Genomic DNA, 27,476 nt, shown 5'->3' on the forward strand with positions numbered 1-27,476 from the left:
CATACACATCCGGTAACACCTTTCAAAATAAACCCTACAAATGCTAGTGTTTCAAATGAAACCGTTATATCAGCATCATGTCAGGGGAAATGAATCGGAAGCGAGCGTACACTGGAGGCTTTTTATGGATATCTGCTTCATGTAACGCAATTTAAACACATTTTTCTTTGTTTGAAAAGTTGTGTCCTTTACTGGAAATTTCAAAACCCAACTACGCTTTTATTTTGTAGGGAATAATGTGTGATTTCCGTTGCGGATTAAATGAACTGCATTAATTTGCACTTTGCTCTCCATTGTGTGCCTTTATTTTGTCTCCTGCGTGTTATTTATTCCTCCACGGTTGGCGTGCAGCAAAATGATAATAAAGGTCTATTCTACTGTGTTCTATTCTTAAATTGTATTAAGGCTTAAAGTTAGCATTTTGGGCGCGGCCTCTTTGACTGACAGGTGGTGGCTCCATCTGCTGGCTTCACCTGAACTGGACTCTGAGTTTTCAACTATTTTTAATGACATCATGTGACCATGCTGCCAGGTTACGGAAGTTGGAGCTCCAGTTCAATCGGATATTCACTAAAATGCTAACGTGGATGTTTCACAATGGTCAAAGTCCAGCAGCCCAGGTGTGAAATATCACACCAAAATAATCATAAATCCATAAATTAAATGTTGTTGCAAACTCTGCTCACTTTTATTTGTTTTCTTAAAAAAACATTTACAACTGAAATCACGAGCATTTATAAATTACAACACCAAACACAGTATCAGTTTAAATACGCTCGCCTGAGCCAGCTCCAACCACAGGCGGTCAGCTGGTTGGTTAAAGACTCGTCATGTCAAACGAGTTTAACCACAGTTTGAAGTTCACGTCTGGCTCCGGGGCACTCGGCTGCAGCAGGTACAAATTCACTGATGAAGCAGTCGTCAGTTCCCCCCCACGCACGCACACACAGTTTCAAATTCATTCCTGTAAACCAGAAACTCACGTTTATTCAGCCCCTCCGCATGCTTCTGCAAGCTGTCCAATCAGAGGAAAGCTGCCATCTTAAAGAGACGATAGCCAAAGCAGAGGGTGATTGAGGGGCTGAGCCCAGACACAGGAGCATTATTTTGAACTGTGAATCATGCAAAGCTGCTCCATGACACTAAAAATATGAAGCTGGAATTAACAGAAGGTCCCACATGACCTCCGCCAGGTTCCAACAGAGGGCGAAAAGTCGCTGGTTTGATTCCTGCTGCTGCCGAGGTGCCCTAGAGCAAACTGTTAGCTTTGTGGGTCAGCTGACAGACCACACATGAACGTGCATCACGTCACAAACTGAGCATGCTCCATAGCGCCGCTGAGCATCTGGTTCAGGACAATCACACACGACCCAACAAAAACATCAGCCGTGCAGTGATTGTGGGCTCAAAAGGAAATGTGAAGTTTTTTGGTTTTTAATATTTAAAAAAAAAAAAAAAAAAAAAAAGATCTGCAGAGGCTCCACCCACTGCTTATCTGAACAACCAATGAGATCAGGTCAGGTGTGTTACCCGGAACGCCGTGGACGCAGTGATGCGGCACTCCTGACACAGAAGAAGCGTGCTGCTCAAAATAAGCAGGGGTGCTATTGTTGACAGAAACCACACCAAGCTGCTCAGAGCAGACGAGGAGAACAGGAAATCAGAAACAGGCCACATTTCAAAATAAAAGACCCCATGCAGGCTAAATGCTCCTGTTACAACTTGAAGACCATCAGAGACGTGACGGAGCGATTCAGGATTCTGATCATTTGGATCTGTGGATTCATCGGTCAGGCCTGCACCGTCTAAAGGGTCGCTGCTGGTGCTCGCAGGGCGGACAGGAAGGAGAAGGCGACGCCTTCAAGGGGAACTTATCTGTAAATTGGATCGTTTATTTCCTCTGACCTCGCTCGTCCCAAACCAGACGCTCCGAGCTGAAACCAGCGACGCTTTCGAGCATCAACACATGACAGCGTGCATTAAATCCCTCCTCTTTCCTCTTCAGCCTTAACGCTGAGTCACTCAGCTCCATCAAAAAGCTCTGCTCTGCATTCTGAAACACACCCTCTCTGCTTTATTAGAGCCATAAATATCTACACTTTGTTATAATACAGATTTCACATCACACAGCACTTCCCGAATGAGTGCGTCGGGCCTCCAGGTGAGTCTCCAGGTCCAAAGAGAGATGATGAGAGGAACTTCCTGTACTGCCATCTGGATTCTAGCAGGAAATAGTTCAGGCTTCATCCTGGAGGTCAGGCAGCGGGCGGTGGATGGGGGGATTACAGCCGTGTGTGTGGGAGGTTATTCTACTCTTTATGATTGGTCGCCGTCGCTGTCGGTTTTACAGGTGACCGCTGTTGTTCTTAGTTTGCTAACTCTCTCTCCGAGACTTTCACTCCGGCTCGGTCTCAGTGGAAGCGTCTTCGTTTCTGTGACTAATTCCTGAGCTCATGTCAGGTCACGTGCTTTAGTCGCATTTCTCTAGGTCGGCTCCGCGTCATTGTGACAGGCCGACCATCTTCTGGAAGATTCCCAGCACGATGAGGACGATCAGTCGTGCAAAAAACAGTAATAAAAAACACCTGAAAGTCCTTCTCGACCACGCCTTAAAAATAGACTGTGAGGCTCGCCCATGACCATGCAGTGCATCTTTAAATCAGGCAGCCCAGCCCGAGCTTCTAACGAGCCCTCGCCTTTGACGCTGCACCAATCACGGCTCAGAATGCTGCTGAGAAAAGTGCGTTCCTTTTGTCTCCTGCTGCCGGATCTACTTTCAGGATCGTTGATGGAGGCGTAGAGCAGCTGGATTCACACCGACGAGGCAAAAGAAGGTACAGAGGACAGGAAGGAGCACGGCACTCCGACCTCCACCTGGAGGCAGCAGAGAGGTGAAGAACACGAGCAGGTGAAGGCAGCGGGGATCCGGCAGCTCGCCGTTTTCCCTTGGCAGGGATGAACGAGCGCGGGGGAAGTCACCGGGACCGGTTTCAGCATTCGAGAGGCGGGTGGAAGCTGCGTCTGCAGTCGACGGCCTTCGGGCTGGGAGGCTGGGCTCGCTTCTTATGCAGCTCCTCCCGACCCAGAGTACCGCTGAGCCGAGAGTACGCCGCCTTGTACTTCTTATCGAACGCCGCTGTAAGAGAGAGAGAGGAGGAGTTACCATCGAACAGCTGACCTCAGAGATGATGAAGGTTAAAACCGGCGAGTCTGTGATTGAACTACAGACCACACCTATGTAAAGGAACAGCCCTTCCTCTGATCTTAACACTGTTTAACCAGTTACTCTGCTCTGCTGGGAGCAGTCTCCACACATCAGCATGAGCATGTCGGCTGACGGTGCCTCGAGGAACTCCTAAGAAACGGCCTCAGTCATGCTGCAGAATGACACGACAGGAGGAAGGACCTGGCCAGGAGCGATCTTCAAGCCCTGCAGGGCCTCACGGTTTGGCTCCCTGATAATCTCGCTTTACCTTCCACAGGACACGTGTAACACGTGTGTGGAGATCATCTGAAACCAGGCTACACCTCCTGATGACGTGTTAGGAGATTAAATGGTGGACTCCAAGTATTAGCACCATCAATTTAGGGATGGATGGGTGGATGGAAGGTTGGATGCATGGATGGGCGGATGACTAAATGGATAAGTGGATTGGGTGGATGGACAGATGGACAGCCTCAACCTCTGACCTCCAAAATCTAAACATTTCTTCCTTTGGTCCATGTCTGTAATTTATTTACAGACGTCAGCTTCACAGGAAACGCCCACAAACACAAACGCAGAACATACTAATAATAACAATGCTAGCTGCTAGCCTGTGGTGTGTTCGTATGGAGCGTGGTCGGGAGTCTTACCGACGTGATCTTTGCCCATAGCTGCCAGCGTGAGGAAGAGGAACTCTCTGTACAGGCTCCTGTCAGACGCAAAAAACACAAAGTTCACCAACAGACGAACAGACGGCGGTAACAACACGTCTCACCGCATCAAAGTAAAACCTCAGCTGAACGTTTATCAGGTCGTCTTGCTGCTGCCGGCTCACCTCTGGATCCTGGGGGTTCCCGGCTGTTTGGCCAGCGTGTCCAGGAACAGCGTGACGGCCTTGTGCACCTCGTTCATGCCCACCCACCGCAGCACCTCCTCCAGGAAGGACAGGGTGAACGGGTGGTTGTGCCTCCGCCAGCTGTAGCTTCTCATCAGGACGCCACCTGTTGGAAGGAAAGAAGAATGGCGGCTTAAACGCTGGTAAAAACGTCAACAACTCAACAATAAACGCTGTGTGTTCATCTCACTGTGGATCCTCCAGAGGACGTAGAGGGGGGGCCACTGGTCTGTGTCGGGGGTCAGGGTGTCCCACAGGAGTCTCACTCTCACTGCCGAGTTCTCCGACTGGGAAACATGAACGACAAGAGTCAGCCAGGCTTCAGCTGTGCTGTTGGAGCCTTTTTAATGACATAATCTAACCGATAACGTGGCTGCCGTGAGGTCACCGCGCTAACGGCCTGAGCTCTGGTTATTTTTGGATGTTACTGATTAGCAGGTGTGGCTGTGAAGCTCCTGTACAGTCTGCCGATGCAGACCCAAAAAGCCACCCTGGTGGTGGAGATGATGCTAAAGTGGAGGCTTCAAATTCAACATCAGGAAACCCAGCCGGCACATTCCCACAGCACCGACCCCACATTCTCCTCCACCGAAGTCGACCTCATTTCTTTCCCATTTTGCCCTTTTTGTTTTTTCTGCTCTTGGACACGCCCACCTAGGCTGCCATAATGTCACCTAACTGGATGTTACCTGTGTGAACTGGCTGACAAGCGGTGAGGCTCGGACCAGCTGCAGCAGGTTGTTGGGCAGGCCGAGGCGCTGGAAGTACCAGACCAGGTTCCAGAAGATGATGGAGTGGTTGTCCAGGAGCTGAGGCTGGGCCAGGACCGCCTCGCCTTCATTCTCCAGCAGACTCTCCAGCTCCTTCCTCAAAACCAGAGGGCTCAGGTAGGCCACGGTCACCTGGGGAACTCCACCCACTGATGAACCCTGACGGAGGGGGTGGAGTCTGTGAGTGAGATGTCCGGTGAGGACGATGTGCGAGAGAAGCGGCTTTGCGGAACGTTACCATGGTGGTCCTGCTGGTCTCGGAGTAGCTGCTGGTCTCGGAGCTGGAGTCCTCGCTCAGCCCGTTACACTGGGGTCGCAGGGACGCCTCGTGACCACTGGGGGGCCTCACGGCACTCTCCACCTCGTCCTCCAGGTTCCAGTTGCAGCGGTCCGCACTGACAAGGCAAAGAAAAGTCAGCTCTGGAAAAGAAACACCGATTTATATAAACGATCTATGCTTCTGGAGTTTGACCACCAGCAGATGACGTCTGTCCTGCAGGAACACCTCTGGTCACGTTAGGGCACAGCAACATGCTAAACCTGCCCAGGTGGGCTTGTACCTGCTGACGGGTCCAAGGTCACAGATCTCGGCGTTCAGGAAGGGAACAAAGGAGGAGCCGCAGAACGGACAGGAGGAGTTCAGGTTGGAGTCGTCCGATGTCCAGCCCGCCATGATCTCCTCGTCGTAAACCAGCGAGTTGCAGCTACGACAGAGCGAGCAGCTGGACATCAACACCTGGACACACGGGGGGAGGGGCTCAGGTTAATCAACAGGACCAGTCCAGTTGCTGCAGCCATCCTAAAAACACTCCATTTACCTCTATTCCCACCCCCTCCTGATTGGCGTCCCAGGACCGGCGTAGAGGATACGCGGGACTCGGCACGTCCATCAAGTCGAGATCGCTTCCTACAGACAGCGAGCTCTGAGAAGACAGGAAGTAGATTAGTGACAGAGAGACCCTGTTAACACCTGCGAGGAGCAAAAACAAGGAACACACTTTAATATTGGAATGTATGCAGACGATGCTCATGAACCAACAGCTGACAGAGCGCACGTTCAAACGTGAAGACGTCGCCGTTACCTCTGACGTGGCGTTGACCAGCTTCTCCTTGGTTTTCAGGAGAGTTTCGGCCACTTGACCTTTCCTGGACGGCCTCTGGTCCGACACTCTTCGTCCAATCACTCCACCTCCTGCCCCTGCCCCCCCTCCCGGCCTCCGGTCGCCCACACTGGCAGCTCGTCGCACGGACACTCGGTGTTTGGTCGGCGTGAGGAGTTGCTGCAGTTTGCCCGCCAGTCCTCCTCGGCTCGGGGAGGAGACGTTGTTGTAGTTCTCATCTACAGCTTTGTTCCTGCCGGCCGAGCTCTGCACGTCCGCAGGTCTGAGGATCAAACATGCACACGGGTGAAGAAACGTCCAATCAGAGGCCAGAATCGATGTCAGACAGGTGAAGGTGAAACTGACCGTCTGTCTGCCTCAGCGGGCTGGCAGCTGAAGTCCAGCTCCGAGTCGGCCAACTCCACGCACTCTTTGTAGAAGCTGGAGAGGCAGACCTGACTCCGCTGAACCAGAACTCCACCAGAGGGCGCTGGAGGCGGCGTGGAGGTGCCCCGCCGTCCCAGTGGGGGTTTACGGGAGACGGTATCCGCGCAGCCATTGGCCCCTGCCTCACGGAGGACAGACTTCTTACCCGGTTTGACCTCTGTGGGGTAAAAAAAAAGAGTCAGTGATGTCACAGAGGAAGAGGAGGACGCGATGAAGCCGAGCAGGTCGCGTCTTACTGTCGCTCGCCGTCTTCATGCTGCTCAGACTGTTGCTCTTCACCAGAGGGCCAGTCAGAGACTCGTGACTCGAGCTTTCACTCAGACCGCTCCAACTTGACTGACGAATCAGAGTGGAGTGGGGGCGGGGCCTTCGGTCAGACTCCGCCGCCGTTTCTGTAACCAAACATATAAATGAAAGGTCAGGGCTACTTCCTGCATAATGGTGGGGTCATCCATCAACGTTTCCTGGCGTCTGAAAATTAAAATTATAAACTTAAAGATGTCTGACCTCCTCGCGACCCCACGGAGCCGCTCTTCTGCCGCCGTTTGATCGGCTGTCTGAACTGGGCCACAGCCAGCAGGACGTTCCTCAGCTTGGCCCAGCGGAGACGCCCGCCCTGATTGGTGGACGGCCACTTGCTCTCCAGCACCGCCTGAGGAGAGAGAATGGCGTCGGCGAGGACGTTCAGAGTTCATGCTGTAACTGCAGGAAAACACCTGAACAGGTGATGCAGGTGACGAGCAGCATCGTCGACACGTCACTGAGCAGTCACCGTGAGAGAGACCGTGTGTGTGTGTGTGTGAGACCGTGTGTGTGTGTGTGTGTGTGTGTGTGTGAGAGACCGTGTGTGTGTGTGTGTGTGTGTGTGAGAGACCGTGTGTGTGTGTGTGTGAGAGACCGTGTGTGTGTGTGTGTGTGTGTGCGTGTGTGTGTGACCTTGTTGTAGTATCCGTAGGTGATGGTGTTCGGTGTGATTCCCGCCTTCTTCATCTCCAGCAGGACTCGGACAGCAAGGACCGGCTGCCCGAACTGACCACACAGCTGCATCAGGATCCGGTAACACACCTGCACACGCGCGCACGCACACACACACACACACACACACACACACACACACACGTTCAGTATAACCTGGTGCTCATATCATTATATTCGAGTCCGTCCCACGTGTCAGCGCTTGGGGCTCCAGCGACCTGAGAGTTTATGTCACACCTGACGCTTGGACGGATTTCTCTAAGCGTTTCCTCAGGGCGACGAGCATAAACATAACATCACATAACATAATAAACATAATAACATAATAAACATTTCACAGCAGCGACCTTTGAGCCCGTCCGAGCCTCACCTCGTCCGGCAGCACCACCTTGCGGTTCTCCATGTGTTTGAGGACGTCGTAGGCTGTGTGCAGGGCGCGGACCTTGGCGGTCTCCGCACGGACGAAGGTGGGCAGGTAGATGAACCAGAGGCCGTAGCAGTGACCCAGCAGGCACTTGGACCACATGTCCGGCACCGCCGAGTACTTCTGGGCCCGCTTCTGAGCCAACTTGATCTCCTAGAGGGAGGAGGAGGGGGGGGGGGGTCAGAGCAGATCCTGCAGGTGTGGCAGCGACTGAATCATGACTTTAAAATCAGCTCCTCCACAGAAACGTGAATATCACAGCATGACGTCTGAGTCACACTGACTGCACGCTGCATTACAGCCTAAATGAAGTCATGCTTACACATTTAGCCCTGAGATTATTCTGGGCTGTCAAGATTATTGCAAAGTTTTTAACTAGTGTTTTAATGAAAGGCTTTAAAGGTCATCCTTTGAACTCTCAGTGAACAGCGCAGAGCCAAACAATGTCACCTCGAGTTTGGATCGTTTAGCTGCAACACGCACGCAGCGAGCCGTCTAATCTAACAGCGACTTCTAGGACTGGACGCTAAATACAGCTGTAAATGTTGGTGAATGATCTGACCTGGAGAGAGCACGTGCAAAAAAAACAGGACGGGGTCCCGAGACAGAACCCTGTGGAACTCCAGATCAGGACACGATCCCGAGTCTGTTACAGGGTTTAAGTGCTCCAACCAGCAGAATCAGGATCGTCAGTCGTGTTACCTTCCTCTGCTCCCAGCACCAACGCCAGCCAAGAAATCTGTGGATCCTCCTTCAGCCGTCAGACTTTGACCTGAATCATAATCCCAGACTGTGAACTCACAGGACTCAAATTGGGGATCGGACTCATTACTGAACGCATGTTAGTGGTCTAACAGCTGAGTGTTAGACCAATCACAGCTCTGATCACAGCTCTGATATCAGTTATGATTATTCGTTTGATCAGGATGCCTGTCGTCTGTGTTTGCAGAGCGTCCAGTGAGTTAGCGCGACGACAGCAGAGAGCGGGCTGAGGCTGGGCGAGGAGCCTCGAGTGGACATGGGAGGAACTGCAGGCTGTGATGGTTTTCAGTGAGCAGTAGAAATGAGCTCATTCACTCCCACTGATGACACTGCAGGTCTCCTTCAGGAGGAGCTTTAACAGCAGTGCGATGTGTACATGATTAAATCCTCCCAGCATGCTCTCTTCCTGCTCCTCAGATCAGAAAACACCGTCTGTGGCCTCTGAATGTTTAATGAGCGCTGCAATATTGATACCAGTTCATTAAATTACAATGATGCAAAGGACGCCTGTTAAAGCTCCTCCTCTCGCCTTCACTCAGAGGGAAACTGGGTCACAGCTAACTTCAGCTCAGAGGATGGGAGGAAACCTCCACGCTCAGCGCTCTCCTGAACGCATCGCTGCTCCCGTCGGAGCGTGCTCCGTACACACGAATTAACACAACACGGGACCAGATCATTTCTGCTCAGCATCATTGTCTTACCTGTTTGGTGCGGCGGGGGGCGGGGCTACTGGGGGCGCTGCCCTTGGCCGGGACGCGGAGTTGGTCCTGGGGTTGGTCAAAGAGCTCTAGTTTGAGGGTGGGGAAGGTCTCATAACTGGACAGGTGAGAGGGAAACAAGTGTGAGCAGGTGGTACGGCTATCGTGGCTCCTCCTCCCCGAGAGGACGCCATACAGTCTGTTTACACGCAGCAAATAAAAACGTGTTTAATGAAACTTGTTGAAAGCATCTGTTTACATCGAGACCCTCCATGATGGCAGGATGGAAGCTCATTGGCTAACATACAGAAGTAAACGGGTCACCTGGGTTAGCTGTGAGGAAAAGCTGAAAATATCCCGACCATCCTCCCGCCTCCACAGCAAACAAACCAACCCACCCGTTTCCACGTCCCCTGAGGGCGGAGCTGTACCTGTAGAGGGCGGGGCACTCAGACCCATCAGGTTCCTGCGGTTCCTCGGGAGGCATGATGAAGACGGTGTGCTCACCGCTGTGCGTCTCGTCCAGATCGATCAGCCTCACCTCCTCCGGCTTCTCCACGTCCACCTGCTCAGCGAGAGAACACCAATCAAAACCTTAGCTTCGTGCTAGCCGAGCAACGCAAGAAAGCGTCGCCACTCTAACCTTCTGCACGCACTCGTCGAAGAACTCGAGGCAGGCGTGGCGGTCGCTGACGAATGAGCACTCCTCGATGAACTGGGTGAACATCTGCGTCTTGGTCAGCTGGGTGTAAAACTTCTGCTGCGTTCGATCCCGAGACTTCAGGAAACCTGCGGCACAAAGAGGAAGAGGAGAAGCGTCACTCACACGGCTGCGTGTGCATCAGCAGCTCACGACGATTGGGTCAGATTCACAGCTCTGCACACAAAAGCCAACAGCGTTAAGAAGGGCGCACCCTGCAGGTTGAACAGGGAGCTGCAGTCGGTGGTGGTGTCGGATGGCGCCTGCGTGATGGGCAGCAGGAAGGCTCTGTACCCTCGCAGCAGGCAGCTCATGAAGCGCAGGAAGGCCTCTTGGATCTCCAGCTCCAGCTGCTTCTGACGCCTGTAGATCTGGTCGTAGTCGGTCAGCAGGAACTCCAGCGTCGCCTCCTCCTGGCCGGGAGTGCAAACTGCAGCCACAAGAGGTGAGAGTCACTAAATGACGCAACTGTTTTTACGCATTGGTTTATGTGTTCAGCCGTTACAGTCGCTCACTTTTCTCCAGCGTCTTGTGGAGGTTGGTGAGGACGTTGAACAGCATCTTGCCGTGTTTCCTGGGCAACGAACGCCACGACAGCGGCTTCTTGTCATCTGACCTGAAACGAGGAAAAAGAGGAGGAAAGGTTTTGTCCAATGAAGATGACGCTGAAACATCAAATGCTGCAGTTCCTCTGATGTCCAGCAGAGGCAGCAGAGAGTAAGTCCCATAGACTCCCATGTTAAAACTTTGCAGCAGAAATAAACATGTTTACAGCCTGATACACAAACTGTTTGGTTCCTGTGGATAATCAAAGCACCTGTTACACTACAGAGGAGATGCAGGAAGAACTCAGAGAAGAGTGCTGATGCTACGAATAAAGGGAGATCTTTTTTTTAACCATCTATCCTCGGCTTGGTGCACAGGTGGTATCAGACTCACTGGAAGATGGTGTTGGCGTCCAGGTCAACACACACCACGTCGGTGGGCGGGTCATGCAGGTCGAAGTAGCTGGAGTGGACGCCCACGATGAAGGGCATTGGTGCCAGCAACACGTCTGCCATCTGCAGCGGGCACAGAGGGATGTAGGGACAGAGCCAGCGGAGCGGGAATGTCATCTGGACACAGAAACAGGAGTTACAAACTTCCGGGACAGATTCAGATCTTTTCAATCTGTCTGATGAACCTGCTGACGGGATCAAAAGGAAAGATTTATCCTCCTGCCTGGAACAAACTCTATATTTGCTTTGGATTCAGTGCTTTTAAACTGCGGCTCAGGGGCCAGTGGGGGCCCTCAGGTACATTTTAATTGGCCCACGAGAATAAAGATGAAGCACTGGGACTTTTGTCATTTGTCTTACGGAGACGAGAGCCTCGCTGACGGAGGTGAGGACGTCGGGTCGGAGCGAGTGCAGCAGCAGCTTGTGTTCGGTGAGGACGGCGAGCGGCAGCGTGCAGGCGTTTTCTGGGCCAAGGTTCTGCAGCAGCTTCAGGAAGCTCGCGCCGCTGTCATAAACACACAGAGGTCAAAGGTCAAACACAGGCATGACGGTAAAGGTAATTTGGTTCATTTGGATAAAGCTGGCACTCACCTGAGCGGGAGCGGCGAGGAGACAGGCTGGCAGAGCAGCAGGTTGTCGTATGGTGAGAGCTGCAAACACACACAGATGGCATCAGTACACACGCACGCACGCACACACACACGCACGCACGCGCACACACACGCACACACACGCACGCACGCGCACACACACGCGTACACACACACACACACGTATACACACACACACACACACGCGTATACACACACACACACACGCGTGCACACGCGTGCACACACACACACACACGCGTGCACACACACACACGCGCGCGCGCGCGTACGCGTACACACACACACACGCACACACGCACACACGCACGCGCGCACACACACACACGCACACACACACAAACACGCGCACACACACACACACACGCACGCGCACACGCACACAAACACGCACGCACACACACACACGCACGCACGCGCGCACACACGCGCGCACACGCACACACGCACGCACACGCACACACGCACACGCACACACACACACACACGCACACACACGCACGCACACACACGCACGCACACACACGCACGCACACGCACACACACACACACACACACACACACACACACGCACGCACACACACGCACGCACACACACGCACGCACACGCACACACACACACACACACACGCCATCTTCTCAAGAACTAAACAGATCTTTGTACCAAGTACCAGACAAAGAAGGATTATTCTGAACTGTGACTCATGCAAAGCTGCTCTGGGAAAGTCCAGGAATAAACCGACTGTGATGTGATTAATCCGAATCAAGTAAAATCACACGTGAAGCCCTCACTGATCATCACCCAGTGTTTTTTTCTTATTAAAAATCATGATTTCAGGATGAGAGTGATTCATGGAGAGGCTCTGAGTGGGCGCCGTTACCCGGTTTGTTCTGCAAACAGATCGCCTCCTACGTCCTGTCAGGAGGGAGTAAAGAATAAAGTCACAGTGTTTTCGTCCATCTACCTGTTTTTCCGTCAGAAAAACACGATCCGATCTACAAAATGAGGATAATTACACAACTTCAGTCACATTTGATCTCAGTGTTATTGACACCGTCCAGCAGAGGGAAAACTTGGCAACTGTGGGGAGGAAGAGCTGCCTTTAAGAGGAAGCAGTCACACAAGTAACACATTTGTCCACCGTGCTGCGTCACGGCGCTCTGCAGGGGCGCTCGGGAGGAAATCCAATGCAAATCCTAAAGTTGTGACCTGGAGGACAGGTTCGCAAACACTTCCTGTTCCAGTGCACACAAACCTGTGTCAGGTTTATCAGTGTGTAACAACGTTACTGCCCTGTGAACATTTAAGAAGGCGAATCATTCACACGGTTGGTTCGTGGGGTCTTACCTGAACGAGAATTCGAGGACGCTGAGGGGAAGGAAACGGGACGTTGTGCATGAAGCTGGAGATGTGTCTGCAGGAGGGGAACAAAAAGCAGGAAACGGACATCAGTACGCATCACTTCTGTGCACAGATCAAAACGTGATAACGTGTTTTTAATCAGCTGGCAGACGTTTATCAGTCAGAGGCCGGTGTGAAGGCCTCTGACCGAGAGAGAAGGCGGTTCACGGACTTCTCGATCGGCAGCACGTGGGGCCCGGAGATGGAGTATCTGTAGATGAAGGTGAGGAACTTCTGGAAGACGGTGAAGAAGGGCCAGTGAGAGAGGACGCAGATGCTCTTCTTCACCTGCAGGCTGCGGTTGGTGATGGGCCGCCGGTCGACGACGCTCAGCAGACCGAGGCAGATGCTCTGCCGCTCCGACAGCAGCTCTCTGCAGAACGACTCATAAAACTGGATGGCGGCGCCGTAAACCTGCAGGGACGAAGCAAAGATGGAGACGCAACACCGGTTCATGCTTGAGTTAGGAGCCAGTTTATGGTTCAGAGGTCAGACTGAAAGACGACCTCGCTGCTCTGTGTGAATTTTATAATAATGGTTTTTAAAGCATCAAAGTTGTTACTGACAAAATTTTTTATCACAAACAGTAAACAACACAACGGATCACCTCCACCTGCTGATCATCTATGGTTCCAGTTAACCCACCTTGTCCCCGGAGGCGGAGGTGAGGACGAAGGTGGAGAAGACGGGCAGCTGGTACTTGGTGTTCTGAGGCCAGCTCTCCACGGTGACGCCCATCGGCAGGCAGAAGACCGGCACCGACTCAGGCAGAGGAAACGAGTCCAGGTCCTCCTCCGGGTAGCGGCTGATCAGATCTGCGGGGCAGCGATACTCTGATTACTCCAGCACAGATCCTGACCTTTTCTGTCCTGCTTGGATTTTATTCTGACCCTCTGTTCTGGTTTTACACGTTCTCGTTTTTCCTCCCTCGTTCCCGAGCGCTCCCTGCGTACTGCGAGCTCCATATGATGAAAGACCATCACCTATCTGAGCAGCTGGGAGCTGTGGTGCACAGACTGGGGAACCCTCCCCGTGTCTCTGCACCAGCAGCGTTTCTAACCCTCGCCCTCCTGCAGGAGGGTGAAAACACACGGGGTCACGCGGGTACTCACCGGCCTCGAACACCAGGGCGTTGGCTGTAGCCACGGCTCTCTTGTAGCACACGTGCAGCGCTGGACCCCACTGCAAACACACAAACACCAGCACAGCAACAGGGTCAGTGATGCAGCACCCACAGGGGGGCTCAAACCCCCGAAACATCCCCGCCTCCCCGCACTCACCATGCCCGTGTTCAGGTTCTTGTCAACTCTGCAGAAGGTGTGCGGCGCCACCTCGCCCTTGCTAGGCAGCAGCAGGGCGATGTCGGTGACGCCCAGCGTATGGAGGCCCTGCGAGTCCAGAGCCCGGCGGTACGTCATAAAGACCCGATGAGCTGTGGGGGCGCCGCCTGCGCTCAGGCTCGCTGAGCGGCTGTACGGCGTGGTTTCAATGACGTACCAGCCCTGCTTCAGCTGCTCCTTCCCCTCGTACAGAACCCTGCAGAGAGGGCAGTGCATCAGAGCGCCTCCATCGGTCGCACCATCAGTGCGATGATCGCTAACCACAGAGCCTGAACCACCGCAGGGAGGAACGCTGCTCACACCTTTTCTCACCCTGCCTTCCTCACCCTCTCCCTCCCTCACCCCCAACCGGTCCCTCAGGTGACTGTCCTTCCTGTTTAAACAGAGTTCTTCCTCCCCACTGTCACCTATGCTGCTAGCAGGGGGCGGTCTGGCTGGGTTCCCTCTGAGGTTGGAGGTCTCTCCAAACCTGCAGCTCCACCTGCTGCTACACTCCATGAAGTCAGAGATTAAACACATAATCTGAAAGGAGTAAGCTCGTTATTCCCCAACACTGAGTGTAAACTAACGAGGTGAACATGAGAGAGCACGACTGCATGCCCACTGCATTACATAATCCTGTGGATGACATAACCTCGGCTTTAATAAGCACTGCATGAGCCAAAAACCCTGCAGCTGCATCAGAGCCTCGCACACTCCAGCTGTTACAGACACTCAGAGCAGGAACACGAAACAAGAACGCTGGATGAAAAAAGTCTCATGTTTAGGAAAAACTTCACACTGTAAAAAATAAAGACGATTTCTTATTGATATACAGCTGAATATTCATAACGAAGCAAAATAAAACACGTCGAATGTTTTTAACATTAAATTCTCACAAAAATGAAGAAAATGTTTTTTCATTCAGCTTCAACTCTGAATCGAACAAACACGATAAAATCTACCATCACTCGGATCTCAGCTGGAAATCGTGCCGGCACCAGTCTGAGGATTCAAACACAATCACAGCTCATAACCACAAACGTGTGTGTGTCTCACCCCAGGTCCAGGATGGGCGGCTTGTCCCGCCCTCGGCGGTAACACAGGTACAGGTGCGGGTTGTTGATGAGGCCGGCGCTCAGCTCGGCCGAGTGTCCGCCCAGCGTCTTCTCGATGCAGGTGAAGCCCTCGGGAACTTCCTCTCCGAGCCCCCGGGCGATCACCACCAGGTCCGTCACGGGCTCCGCCGCCCGGCCCGTCGAGGAAGAAGACGAGGACGTCGTCGAGGAGGCGGCAGCGGCCTTCCCATCCTCGTCCAGGGGCCTCCATGGCCCCACGGGGTCCAGGCCAGCCACTACAAAGTAGTCCACCAGCTGGGGACATTTCTCCTCTGTCATGCCTCCTGTCGATCCTCCACTGCAGGACACAGAGAGCACGGGTCACCACAGCTGGGACAGCAGGCGGGCTGCAAAGCAGCTTGCAGATGAACATCAACAGAAAATACCGTCAGTCATACCAAATACTTTCATTACTGCAAACGTGAGCTCTGGGTGACATCACCAGCACGCGTGACCCAACGCCGTTATTTACACAAGCTCCAGGGTAATAGATTACTTTTTCAAATTAGTTAGATGAGATTATTACTGGGTCGTAAATCTGACATATTATCAACACACACACACACACACGACGTGCTGGAGGTCGGGACAATGACTCGCAGCCCCGAATCAACCAATCAGAGAGCAGCAGAGAGGCTGCTATGTGGATTCAGATCTGCCCTGACGTGCGTCGGGGCGTGACGGTAAACACCGACGCCGATTCTGCTACAACGTGTGATTAAACTGAAGAGAGAGAGAGAGAGTGTGTGTGTGTGTGTGTGTGTGTGTGTGTGTGTGTGTGTGTGTGTGTGTTTTAAAGTCAGTCTCTAACTGTAAACTCTCTCTCCTCTCCGATTGGCTGTGGAGCCTCTCACTGATGTTTTCACGCCATCACGTGACGTCACAGCGAAGAACCCGATTTAAAAACTCGACACGTCACTGCTCATTCAGATGAGACAGGAAGTGAACAGACCATCAAATCCAAATAAACAAAGATCAGAAAATTAATCTGCAAAAAAGAAAAAAAAACAAACAAATGAAAGGAAAACATGAAATAAAAACTTTTTACTGATTCTGCTGATGTCACTAATGTTCACGGTACAGCACTGGGCTATGTAATCAGCTGGTTGCTAGGCAACATGAAGACATCTCCATCAGCGGGCTCAGCCGTGTGCCAAGTTTGGTTAGTATGGATTTAAAAGGCACATGATCACATGACCACAGTACGCCGCACAGAGCCATGTGCAGGTAAACAATCATTTAATATTAACATTAAACATGAATTACAGACCAGCTCGGTCTCAGCTGAGCGCAGCGTTCGGGAAACCCGGCTAACTTCAGCCTCAGCGACGGCATTCGGACAAACTCCGATCACAGCTTTAAGTTTAAAACGAGTGTTTTTCAGTCGCGGCTCCACCTCAGCATAAACGCTCAGCGTCTCTGTTTCACCTGAGAATATCAGAGCGATTCATCTTTATGGTTTATTGATGACACGGTCGCTTCTTCAGCTCAGACTAAATTTAAACTTTTATAGCTGATGTCAGCAGACGCGTCCAAACAGCTGCTTTCCTTCCTGTTCTGTGAGGAGGAGATATTCAGTCGTGCAGGGCGGCGCCGCACTTGTCGCTGTCATCGCAGGGTGAAAGTGAGAGGGACCAGTTGAAGAGGAAGGAGAGGAGGAAATGCAGTAATTGGAGGGTCAGAGGTCAGCTGGCAAACAGGAAGCGGACAGGCAGACTGCTTCCTGTTCATCGATGACGTCACACAGCGTGACAAGCGAGGTGATAAAACACGGTGTTATCTCTTTAACACAAACCTGCTGTCCACCGTCACCGAGCACAAACACACCTCCACCCCCTCAGCAGTTTGCACATCCACACACAACACCACCCACCGAGGAGTTTCCATCCCAGCATCACAGGGCCGCCTGAAGAGATGGACCCACCTACAGGAGCTCCGCCAGACCAGTTCGAACCGGCCCGAAACCAATGTCCAAGATGAATCAGACCCCAAACGAGTCCATCCTAACCCAGAGTAAAACCAAACCAGTCTCCATGAGCAGAATCCCAGTTAAAACATTTCAACATAACCTGAGATGCTGCAAAGCTTCTCATTCATATTTGTCAGCAGGCTCTGTGTAAGAGTCAGAAAAGCCTCAGTTTGACCTGAAACCAGAATAAAGCTCAGCATCTGAGACTGAAAACACAAAATCCCGCAGAGTTCATCTTCATGCTTCAGTGGAAGCTTTCTAGGATATCTTACCTGGATGGTCGAGCACGCATCCACACATGAAATATCTAAACTACGTGACCCCGGGGGAGGGACGCGACGCTGGTCAGCACCTCAAATAAGAAAAGGAGAAACTGAGCTGTAGTGAGTCACAGTCAGCTGCTCTGGTAAACACTAAAATACTTCATCCTGTACAGATACGACACAACTTTCCCGGTGACAAAAGAACCGTTTACTAAGAAGGGAAAAACCTCAAACACTGTTACCTGACACCTTTACACCAAGACCACACCCAGACCTGGTCCACGCTGTGAAGCCTGAAACAGGAGTTTAAAGTCAAACACGAGCCAGAAACAAACCCATCCAGGTCTGTGACGCAGGAACACGCATGGGCTGAAAGTCCAAACCAGCACTGACCCATCCAAACCCATTCTTCACCCAGCTCCTAAACCCAGTCTGAACCCAGTTCATAAACCCAGTCTGAACCCAGCTCCTAAACCCAGTCTGAACCCAGCCCCTAAACCCAGTCTGAACCCAGTTCATAAACCCAGTCTGAACCCAGCTCCTAAACCCAGTCTGAACCCAGTTCATAAACCCAGTCTGAACCCAGCTCCTAAACCCAGTCTGAACCCAGCCCCTACACCTAGTCTGAACCCAGTTCATAAACCCAGTCTGAACCCAGCTCCTAAACCCAGTCTGAACCCAGCTCCTAAACCCAGTCTGAACCCAGTTCATAAACCCAGTCTGAACCCAGCTCCTAAACCCAGTCTGAACCCAGTTCATAAACCCAGTCTGAACCCAGCCCCTAAACCCAGTCTGAACCCAGTTCATAAACCCAGTCTGAACCCAGCTCCTAAACCCAGTCTGAACCCAGTTCATAAACCCAGTCTGAACCCAGCTCCTAAACCCAGTCTGAACCCAGTTCATAAACCCAGTCTGAACCCAGCCGCTAAACCCAGTCTGAACCCAGTTCATAAACCCAGTCTGAACCCAGCTCCTAAACCCAGTCTGAACCCAGCCCCTAAACCCAGTCTGAACCCAGTTCATAAACCCAGTCTGAACCCAGCTCCTAAACCCAGTCTGAACCCAGTTCATAAACCCAGTCTAAACCCAGTCTAAACCCAGCCCCTAAACCCAGTCTGAACCCAGTTCATAAACCCAGTCTAAACCCAGCTCCTAAACCCAGCCCCTAAACCCAGTCTGAACCCAGCCCCTAAACCCAGTCTGAACCCAGTTCATAAACCCAGTCTGAACCCAGTTCATAAACCCAGCTCCTAAACCCAGTCTGAACCCAGCCCCTAAACCCAGCTCATAAACCCAGTCTGAACCCAGCCCCTAAACCCAGCTCATAAACCCAGTCTGAACCCAGTTCATAAACCAGGTGAACACTGGCTCGAGTGCAGAGCTCGAGCAGCAGCTGATTCACAGAGGTCACATGTAGAATCTGCTCGTGTTCACGTAAACACAGCGCGTCACCTGCTGTCTGCGCACACCTGAGGGGACTGACCTGGTTAAATAACTGTGACATCAGACGGCACGCCCTGGTCTTTAAATCAAACGCACCAGCCTGTGTTTGCTGAGCCGGGAAGTTATAACAGAAATTTCAGCTGAAACAGCTGCTTTCATCAGTCAGTTCCCTTTTTAATATGCAACAGTGGAAACACACACACACACACACACACACACACACACACACACACACTGGAAATCCCATTGACGCAGCAGATTTCCTCACAGACCAGCATCAAACACTCAAACCGTTAAAATCCCGTCGTTGCCAAGCGTGAGGGGCATTTCAGCACAACCACACACTCTGACCTCTGACCTCCAGAACACAGACATCACCCGCTGGTTTAAGTCACTTCTGAGGTCTGGATTTTACATTTTAGCTTTTTGTCTCCAGAGTGAAGGGTGGAGCAAACTCCTCTCATCAAACCAGAGCCCCGCCTCTCTGGACGGTAAGCTCGCCTAACCTGATGTCATTAAAATGCTCCAAACAGCACAAACATGGTGGGGCTGTCGGTGTCGGGCCTCCCTCTCTGCAGCAGTTTAACCTCTGACCCTTTAAGCAGAGTCACTCAAACATTTCAACAAACTGTTCGAGCGCAGCAGGAAGTGAAGCACCTAAGAGGAAGTGAAACGGTTAATAATAATCCCGATCGCAGCTGAAACCGGAACCTCTCCTCTGCTGCGAGCGGTGGTTTCTCTCGCACACCTGAAGAAGCGCTTGGTTTTCTCATGCTGCCCTGGCGATCCCTGACGCTGGTTAGAGGTCAACACGGCGATGACACGGCGTGAGGGAAAGTAAAACAGTTGTGTAATCAGGTCACCAAAATACATGAAACTACATACTACAAGCATGGAACCACGAGCAGGAGGTCACACCTGAAGAAGATCAGATCTGACCTACAGGTGCAGCCAATCATCTGCCTCCATCTGCTCCTATCCCAGCATCCTCCTGTGTCACACACACATCTGCACGTGTGCAAACCAAAAATCAGCTCATCACCTGTCACACCTGGCTCTGACTCAGGTGATGTGAGCCACATGTCAGTTGTGTTGTTTGGGCCATGAAACACCTGAGCTATAGGTGCCTGACTCAGCCCAGGTGAGGCTCAGGTGTGCCTGTTCTGTTAGAGCCCAGAGGACGGTTTCAGCTCAAACAGTCAGGACCCTTACTCCTCTCACACACATGCAGTGTCTGAGCTCTGGTCAGGTCTCTAACTTTCACAGACTCCACGCTTCACTTCCTGCTGAGCGACGCAACGATCCCCAAACCGACCAATCTGGCAGCTCCGGCAGGACAAACCAAGGTGCCGAGCTAACGAGACGGCGAGGTTTTACTGACCACGAGCGTGACGAAGCCTAACACACGAACAAACACAAACGGGGTCTTACTGTGACGGTGGATCGGTCCGTGCGTCCCGCCTGACGAGCTGTCAGTCACACGCCTCGCTCACTGCAGCACGTTAGAGCGAGCAGCTGCCACAGGAAGTGAGCGGGGCAGCGAGCGAGAAAAATAGAGCTTTCATTTCCAGTGTGAGCGCGAGTGACGAGGCAGGAAGGTGTGAAAGCAGCGTTCTATTTCCCCCGAAGAAGAGGTGACAGCAAAGAGGAAGTGGGTGTGTCTGTGTGTGTGTGAGAGAGTGAGAGTGTGTGTGTGTCAGAGTGTGTGTGTGTGTGTGTGTGTGTGTGTGTGTGTGTGTGTCAGAGTGTGTGTGTGTGTGTGTGTGTGTGTGTGTGTGTGTGTCAGAGTGTGTGTCAGAGTGTGTGTGTGTGTCCGAGCTATGGGGTAACTGGTACTGGCTACTGGGGGCGGGGTTTGTTAGATCACAGTGCCTCTGTGTCTCCCGGGGCGTCACGCTCTGGTCACTGGCATCAGCAGCCTCAGTGACATCACTGTCACATGACATCACAGCCTGATGGAAAGTGAACGTCTCACATTTCCTTCAGGTACCATCAGGCTCTGGGTGTTACGATGGCGCGTCACTTCTTACCAGGTACATCGCCATGGTAACCAATGCTGCACACCTCACCGTTCAAGATTAGAGATCGACAGGTATGAAACCATCGCCTGCTGACCAATCAGATCTCAGGAAAAGGGCGTGAGCCCAGAGAGAGTCAGAGGTGGGTTTATGTGAGTATCGGTCACGAGAACACTATTGTTATTGGTCTGTTAGGACGAGCATGTGACCCTGTGTCCAATCAGGAAGCGTCCAGTCAGACCATTAAACTTCCCCCCCGTCTGCCCCTCCGAGGCCGTGGTGCCCGTTACGTCCGTTACGTTCCGTTAGTCATACCAAACGGCGCAGAGGGCAGACCGGGGGAACCGTACGAGCATGCTCAGTAGTTCACCTCCACACTGTAAACACATATTCAACCCGGATAAAACCCCGACCTTTAACCCTGATGGTCGGTGATCAGCTGAGTTGATGTGCAGCTCTCAGTCCTGAACCACGCCCACTCAATTTTTACCTGGATGCTTTCTGCACCCTCGAAAGATGTCAGGTGATTACTCAGCGAAACGGCGTGTAGCTCGCTGAGGGACCAGAACAAAACCACCGAGTGTGCATCAGAGGTTAGCGAGCACGCGCTCTGCCTGAGCAGCTTACTGGAACCGCCCTCAGAATGACCCAGAACCTCTGACGTGTGGGTGAGATTCGCTGAGGCACAGGTGAGGTCATCCTCTACACTTCTGGAGCTTTTGGAACGTGTAGCTTTCTGAAGAACAACCTCAGTGAAGCAGACCGGCATCGTCATCATCATCGTCGTCATGATGTCACTGGGTGCCTGTCACTCCAACTGCGCCGGCCTTCTTCTTCTTCTTCTGTGGTCTCTTTAAAACAAACACTAAAGCTCTTCACTATGACCGCCATGCCGAGCTCAGCAGTTCTCACCTCCCTCAGAGCCCCACAGCGCAGCTGTCGGAGACTCGATGAGTTCGTCACTGAGGCTTCTCACAAAACCGCGGCGTGTCGCTAACCGTGTTCACGTGTGTTAAAGGGGAACAGGTGAACTCTCACTGAAGGTGCTCATCAGTCAAGCTCCAAGCACAGGAAGGAGGCGGAGTCTGCCTGGACAGGTGCCTGTGTCACCTGTGACACATGTACGTCTGATGTCACCCAGTTACAGGTGAGACGCGTCCATCGGTCTGTGCTCACCTGAGCTCAGAATCCACAGCAGCAAAGTTATTTAGTCCATAGTTAAACAAATTCTTCAATCTGATGACAGCAGGGAGCTGAAATTTCCCATAACTCTGTCAGGAAGTGCATTACTCCTCTGGAATTCTTCCAGGAATACCTGAGGTGTTCAGGTGGGTCGGCCTCGGTGTGAATGCAGCTCCATAAACAACAAATGGGGAGAATAAGCTGCACATTACTCAGCGATGAAGACCTTGGGTGTATATGCTGTCGTCATCCTCAGCTGAGGATCAGTCGCCTTCAGTCCGTCTGACTGAAGCTCGTATCCCGACCCGTCCTTGGCTGCGGCCCTCGGAGCTTAGAAATCCCACAGCAGGCCGAGCTATTTAAAGCATCGTCACAAAGGCCCGGGACGGTCAGCGACGCTCCGGCTGCTCCTTAAACTCTGACCGGCAGCCGGAATATTCCTCACACAGACAGCACGGAAGGAGATCCAGATACACGAGTCTAAATTTAGTCTGTCCACAGAGCGCCGGAGCTCCGAGGACACGCTGCCAGCTTCCAAAATTAAGTCACATGATGATGATGCAGCAACTGTGACGAAGAGGAACAACCGAGACTCACAAACAGGCAGCAGGACGAAGCTTCAGCTGTTTGCTTCATTCACACCTCAGACCACAGCACCTGTTCCCACATAGGACGATGATGTCATCACGGATAACAGTGATGACATCAGTGCTAATGTGAATGTGTCAGGAAACACCAACGACAGCACAGGAAATAAAACGCTATTCGTCACAGTGTCTGCTGCTTACAAACCGTCATCAGCATCATGTTATTATTATTATTGTTGTTAGTGTCATATTAACCTGACTGATGTCAGCAGAGTCCAGGTGAGCACCTGAACCGGAGGATAAACACGAGAGAGCAGCAGGAGACAAGAACGGATTACAGAGGACATCCTGAAACAGTGTGTGTGTGTGTGTGTCTGTGTGTGTCTGTGTGTGTGTCTGTGTGTGTGTCTGTGTGTTGAAGGTTTGGAGGCTCAGCAATAAACTGAAGGACAAACAGGAGAGCGGCTGACACACCTGTGCACAGGTGAGCCGTTAGAATAAAAACTGAAGAGCACCGAGACAGACAGCTGACCGTCTGCAAGCAGCAAACCTGCACTTCCTCTGCTTCTGGAGCCTCCAGCAGTCACACTTCCTGTCTGCTCTAAAACAGGAAGTTATACCAACCCAAAACAAAGATGCTACCCTTTCAAAATAAAATCACTTACAGATTAAAAACACGACAGCTGCAGGCAAACACCGAGTGTGCGGTGTGATCGTCCTGACTGAGCGACTCCTGCATGGTTCAACAGACTAAAAATGACCTTTGACCTCTGTTTAGTGGCTGTAGCTCAGGAGGTCGCTGGTTCGATCCCCGGTTCGATCCTCATCTGCTCCATAAATGGGGCAGCAAACTAACCCCAAGTTACTCTGTGATGCATCCATGGGAGCGTGCAGTGTGCGTGTTGGGCAGGAACTGCGCCACGTAGAGCGACACAAGAATCAGACCAATCAGGCGTTTTCCTCGACGTCACCTCCACAACAACACGCACGCTGTGTCTTCTGCATGTTGTTGTTCCAACATGGCTGACGCCCACCTCCCCACCGAGGTCAAGGAGGTCAGAGGTCATTTTTCAGACTCTGCTCTAAAACCAAACTAAGCAGGCCTTCGCCGGGTCGGGTTCACGCTGTTCCCTCGATGACATCATCATTAAAGACTGCGTTTACTCGAGTCACCTTTGAAATGTTTGACGATCTCAAACATGTAAGAAATACTTTTCACAGCGCTGCATGTGACCACGCTCAGACAGGAAGTGAGGATGCTCAAACTAACTCGACGTCATGTTTGTTCACAGGACGCGGCATCTAAGATGGATCTGACACATGTGTGATGTTTAACTTCATCATCATCATCATCACAGTGATGTCACATTTTACTTCCCACTCTGCTGAAAGTCACCAGGATTAGCCCCGCCCACTGTCACGCGGCACACTCAGTCTGTGGAGCGTTTATATTTTGTTTCCTCATTACTTTGAATTTCATGTTGACCTTTAACTCAGTTTCAGTGTCAAATTTAATTGTTTAATCACTGGGTCGAGGTCAAGGGTCGAGGTCAGGGGTCAGGTTCAGGAAACTTTTTAGCAAACCAACAAACAATAAACACTAAATCGGTCTAAAGTTCACTCGTGTTATTCTGAAGAAAAAAACTCTGGACTTCGGCCAACATGGCTGCAGGCACAGAGCATGCTCAGACCGCTGAATCCATGACACCACGCACAGCTAACAGGTCAGAGGTCAAAGTTCAGCTTCCTCCTTCTGAGTCTGCTTCAGTCACAGGAAGTCATCCTGCATTGACTGCGGATCAATCCGCTGCTGAAAATAGTCCCTGCAGATTTCAGCTTCAGGAAACCTCCGAGGCCTTTTTCAAAAACGCGGACGTGTGGCGACCGTTCAAAAACACTTCCATCATAGGAGGACCCGCAGACAGAGGTCAGAGGTCAACCCAACCAGTCCTGTTACATAACTGTCAGCTCACGCCCCGCAGCAACGTTCGGGACATGAAACCGTCCAAATGTTGGAGCCTGAGTCGTTGCGTAATCTCCTGGAAACAGAGTCGCTCATGCGTCCCAGTTCAGTGCGGAGGCAGTGAACGCATCACAGGAAGAATGCTGAGCCACGAGTCTGCAGACGAGGCGTTCCAGTTTATTCTCCATTCGACTCGTTACGGTCCCATTCCACCACATCCTGCACCCCTAAAACCACCCGGTGCTAAAACCAGCACAAACCAGTCCTCATCCACAAACCACTAAAACTAAACCAGCTCCTGACCCGGTCTCAGAGTTGACCCACCAACTACCTGCTGCCCCACAGATTCAGTCCTTCACTATTTACAGTTAATCAGGTCAAAGGTCAGCCAGGTGTTACACCGGAGGTCAGGTTCTGAAGTTTTGGGTTCAGGTGGAGGGCTCGGCCTCAGGTTTGGAAACGTGACCACGCCCCTTTATTGTTACATTCATAATAACCTCCTCATATCCTCAACCAGCTCCGTTTGAGCTCAGTCAGACTAAAGGTTAAAGGTCACATTCAGGTATCAAAGGTCTCATTTCTAACACGAAATAGGAGCGCTCCCATCAGCACGCCTGCGAGCCGGCGCCAACCCCGCCAAAACCACCACAACACCACAGACGTCCAATCAGGAGCCTTATTTAAATAACTACTGCAGGGCCACGCCCTCTGATGACATCATACAGTCTGGGCTGTTTTCATATCAGCGTCTGACACGCTCCTGAGTGCGTTCTTTGTGATCCGTCACATGACCGCAGCTTCGCTCTGCAGCTACAAATTCTTTACAAGAAGCGACACATCCTGCAGGCGTCTCAGGTTTCCTTGCCGCCGCGTCTGCCAACACTAACGCCAGCTGCAGGCTCAGCTTTGCTGTGTTTACCTGTTCTACTCTCACGGACCAATCACATCCTAGCCAGGCCTCAGGAAGGAAGTCATGTGACTTACATGAAGCTAGTTTCACATCAGAATTATTAACATTTCATTTTCAGTTTGATTTATTTTGAGTTCTTGCACTTTTTAAATATTTTCTTTTTTATATTAAAATTCTTTTTTATATTTTATTAAATTTATTTTTAAAAATATTTATTTTTATTACCACAATTGTTGCTGCTCATGTGTTCACTTTTCCTCCTTTGTTAATCACCGACATGCCGTACAATGAAAATATGAATCTATTGATTGTTGCTTGTATCAGCAGCAAACTGATCGATCGGTATCGATCAGTTTTCAGATGATCGAGCTCACCGTGCTCATTTCTGATTTGTCAGTTTTTACTTTAATAATCTGATGATTTCGTTCTCCATGAGAGCAAACCTACAACACACACGGACAGGGACAAATTAAAGGAAAAAAACGGGAAGGTGAGCTTGGCTCTGACTGAGGAGGAAGAAGAGCCTCTGTGGATTTCACCTGAGCTCAGGCTTTGTGGCTGCAGGTTACAGGGCCCTGTCCACCTTCAGGAGTTTGAGGATGATGGTGGAGAGCCAGAGCTCAGAGCTGGAGGAGTGATGCAGAAGAGAAAGCAGCAGCAGCAGCTTCCTCCATGCAGGCTTTTCCTTTAATTTGTCCCCCGCTGAACATGACTCACAGCCTGTGTGCAACAAGGAGACAGACAGGTGTGCAGACAGGTGCTGGGGGGAATCAGCTGCTGGACATCCAAAACCTCCAAAGCATCCCCAGCGGGGTTCCATTATCGGACAGCGCTCTGCACGCTTCAATAAGCAGGTTCGTGACTGAAGCACGTCCGAAAACCGAACCACGGTGAAACCACCACAGAGCTCCGGGTTCGGTCTTCTCTGAGCCCGCGGACCGACGCTGGCCGTCCCCGGAGCGCAGAGCGGCCCCGGCAGGACGCAGGTTCCATTATCGGACGCAGAATGCCCGCCTGGGTGCGCTCGTTTTCGAGTCCCGTTCTGCGCATTTACCGCAAGGCGACTCGCTTTCGCGGACAGCGGGACCACGGCGAGCCCACTGAGGGGCGCTGGAGCACGGTTCCGTTCCTCCCGATTCGCACACCGGGCGGCTGCAGATGTTGACATTAAACGCGGTTCCGTTAAGCTAGTTCCACCCGCAGCTAGCGCGGCGGTCGCTCCGAGCCGCGCGTGAAACACGGCCAGGTCTCCCCGGTCCCGGTCCGGTCCCCGGCCCCTCCGGTCCCCCGGTACCTGTGTGTCGGTGCTGGTTGTTCCCGCTGCGGGCTCCACGGACCATGATCAGGTCATTCTCTCACATGTGACGTCCATGTTTGTCCGTCTGCTCCGAGGAGCCGCAGCAGGCGAGCAGCCAATCAGCGGCAACAGCGCCGACAGCTTCCGGTAAACCCCTTCAAAATAAAATCATTTTAAATGGCCCTCAACCGCAACAACAAAATTCCAGTGTCTTGTTATTTCGCCATATTAATTAACACAATCGTTACATTTGATATGATTTAATGTTTTTATATATTAAGTTACCACAGAACACCTGGACAGGTGCTAACACAGAGAGACAACCAGTCACTCTCACACCTGTGGGCGTGAGACACTGTGAGACACTCCCCGCCAGATAAAAACAGGTAAACATATGAATCTCAAGGCTTTATAAATATA

The 27,476-nt window shown here is 51.8% G+C and overlaps 1 protein-coding gene across 2 annotated transcripts; it reads right to left on the minus strand.

Moving 5' to 3' along the window:
- Positions 1-664: 664 nt before the first annotated feature.
- Positions 665-27,168, minus strand: LOC116327831 (DENN domain-containing protein 4B). 2 transcript variants are annotated; one of them, XM_031749511.2, is made up of 29 exons: positions 27,054-27,168; positions 15,366-15,722; positions 14,268-14,523; positions 14,100-14,169; positions 13,633-13,802; positions 13,160-13,401; positions 12,934-13,000; positions 11,566-11,624; positions 11,335-11,479; positions 10,916-11,091; positions 10,492-10,592; positions 10,191-10,406; positions 9,920-10,065; positions 9,708-9,841; positions 9,280-9,394; positions 7,763-7,969; positions 7,354-7,482; positions 6,925-7,069; positions 6,654-6,809; positions 6,337-6,574; positions 5,953-6,253; positions 5,689-5,793; positions 5,431-5,606; positions 5,109-5,265; positions 4,790-5,029; positions 4,291-4,387; positions 4,041-4,206; positions 3,856-3,914; positions 665-3,136 (listed from the first exon to the last, which is right to left on the minus strand). In XM_031749511.2, exons 2-29 carry the CDS (start codon positions 15,701-15,703, stop codon positions 2,991-2,993), a joined length of 4,557 nt encoding a protein of 1,518 aa, XP_031605371.1. In that variant the 5' UTR covers positions 15,704-15,722; positions 27,054-27,168; the 3' UTR covers positions 665-2,990. The 2 variants fall into 2 exon arrangements, with proteins under 2 accessions (XP_031605371.1, XP_031605363.1); XM_031749503.2 differs by lacking the exon at positions 27,054-27,168 and adding an exon at positions 20,531-21,131.
- Positions 27,169-27,476: the final 308 nt, after the last annotated feature.

Source organism: Oreochromis aureus, linkage group 11, assembly GCF_013358895.1.
Source record: "Oreochromis aureus strain Israel breed Guangdong linkage group 11, ZZ_aureus, whole genome shotgun sequence".
In the NCBI taxonomy this organism is placed as follows: Eukaryota; Metazoa; Chordata; class Actinopteri; order Cichliformes; family Cichlidae; genus Oreochromis; species Oreochromis aureus.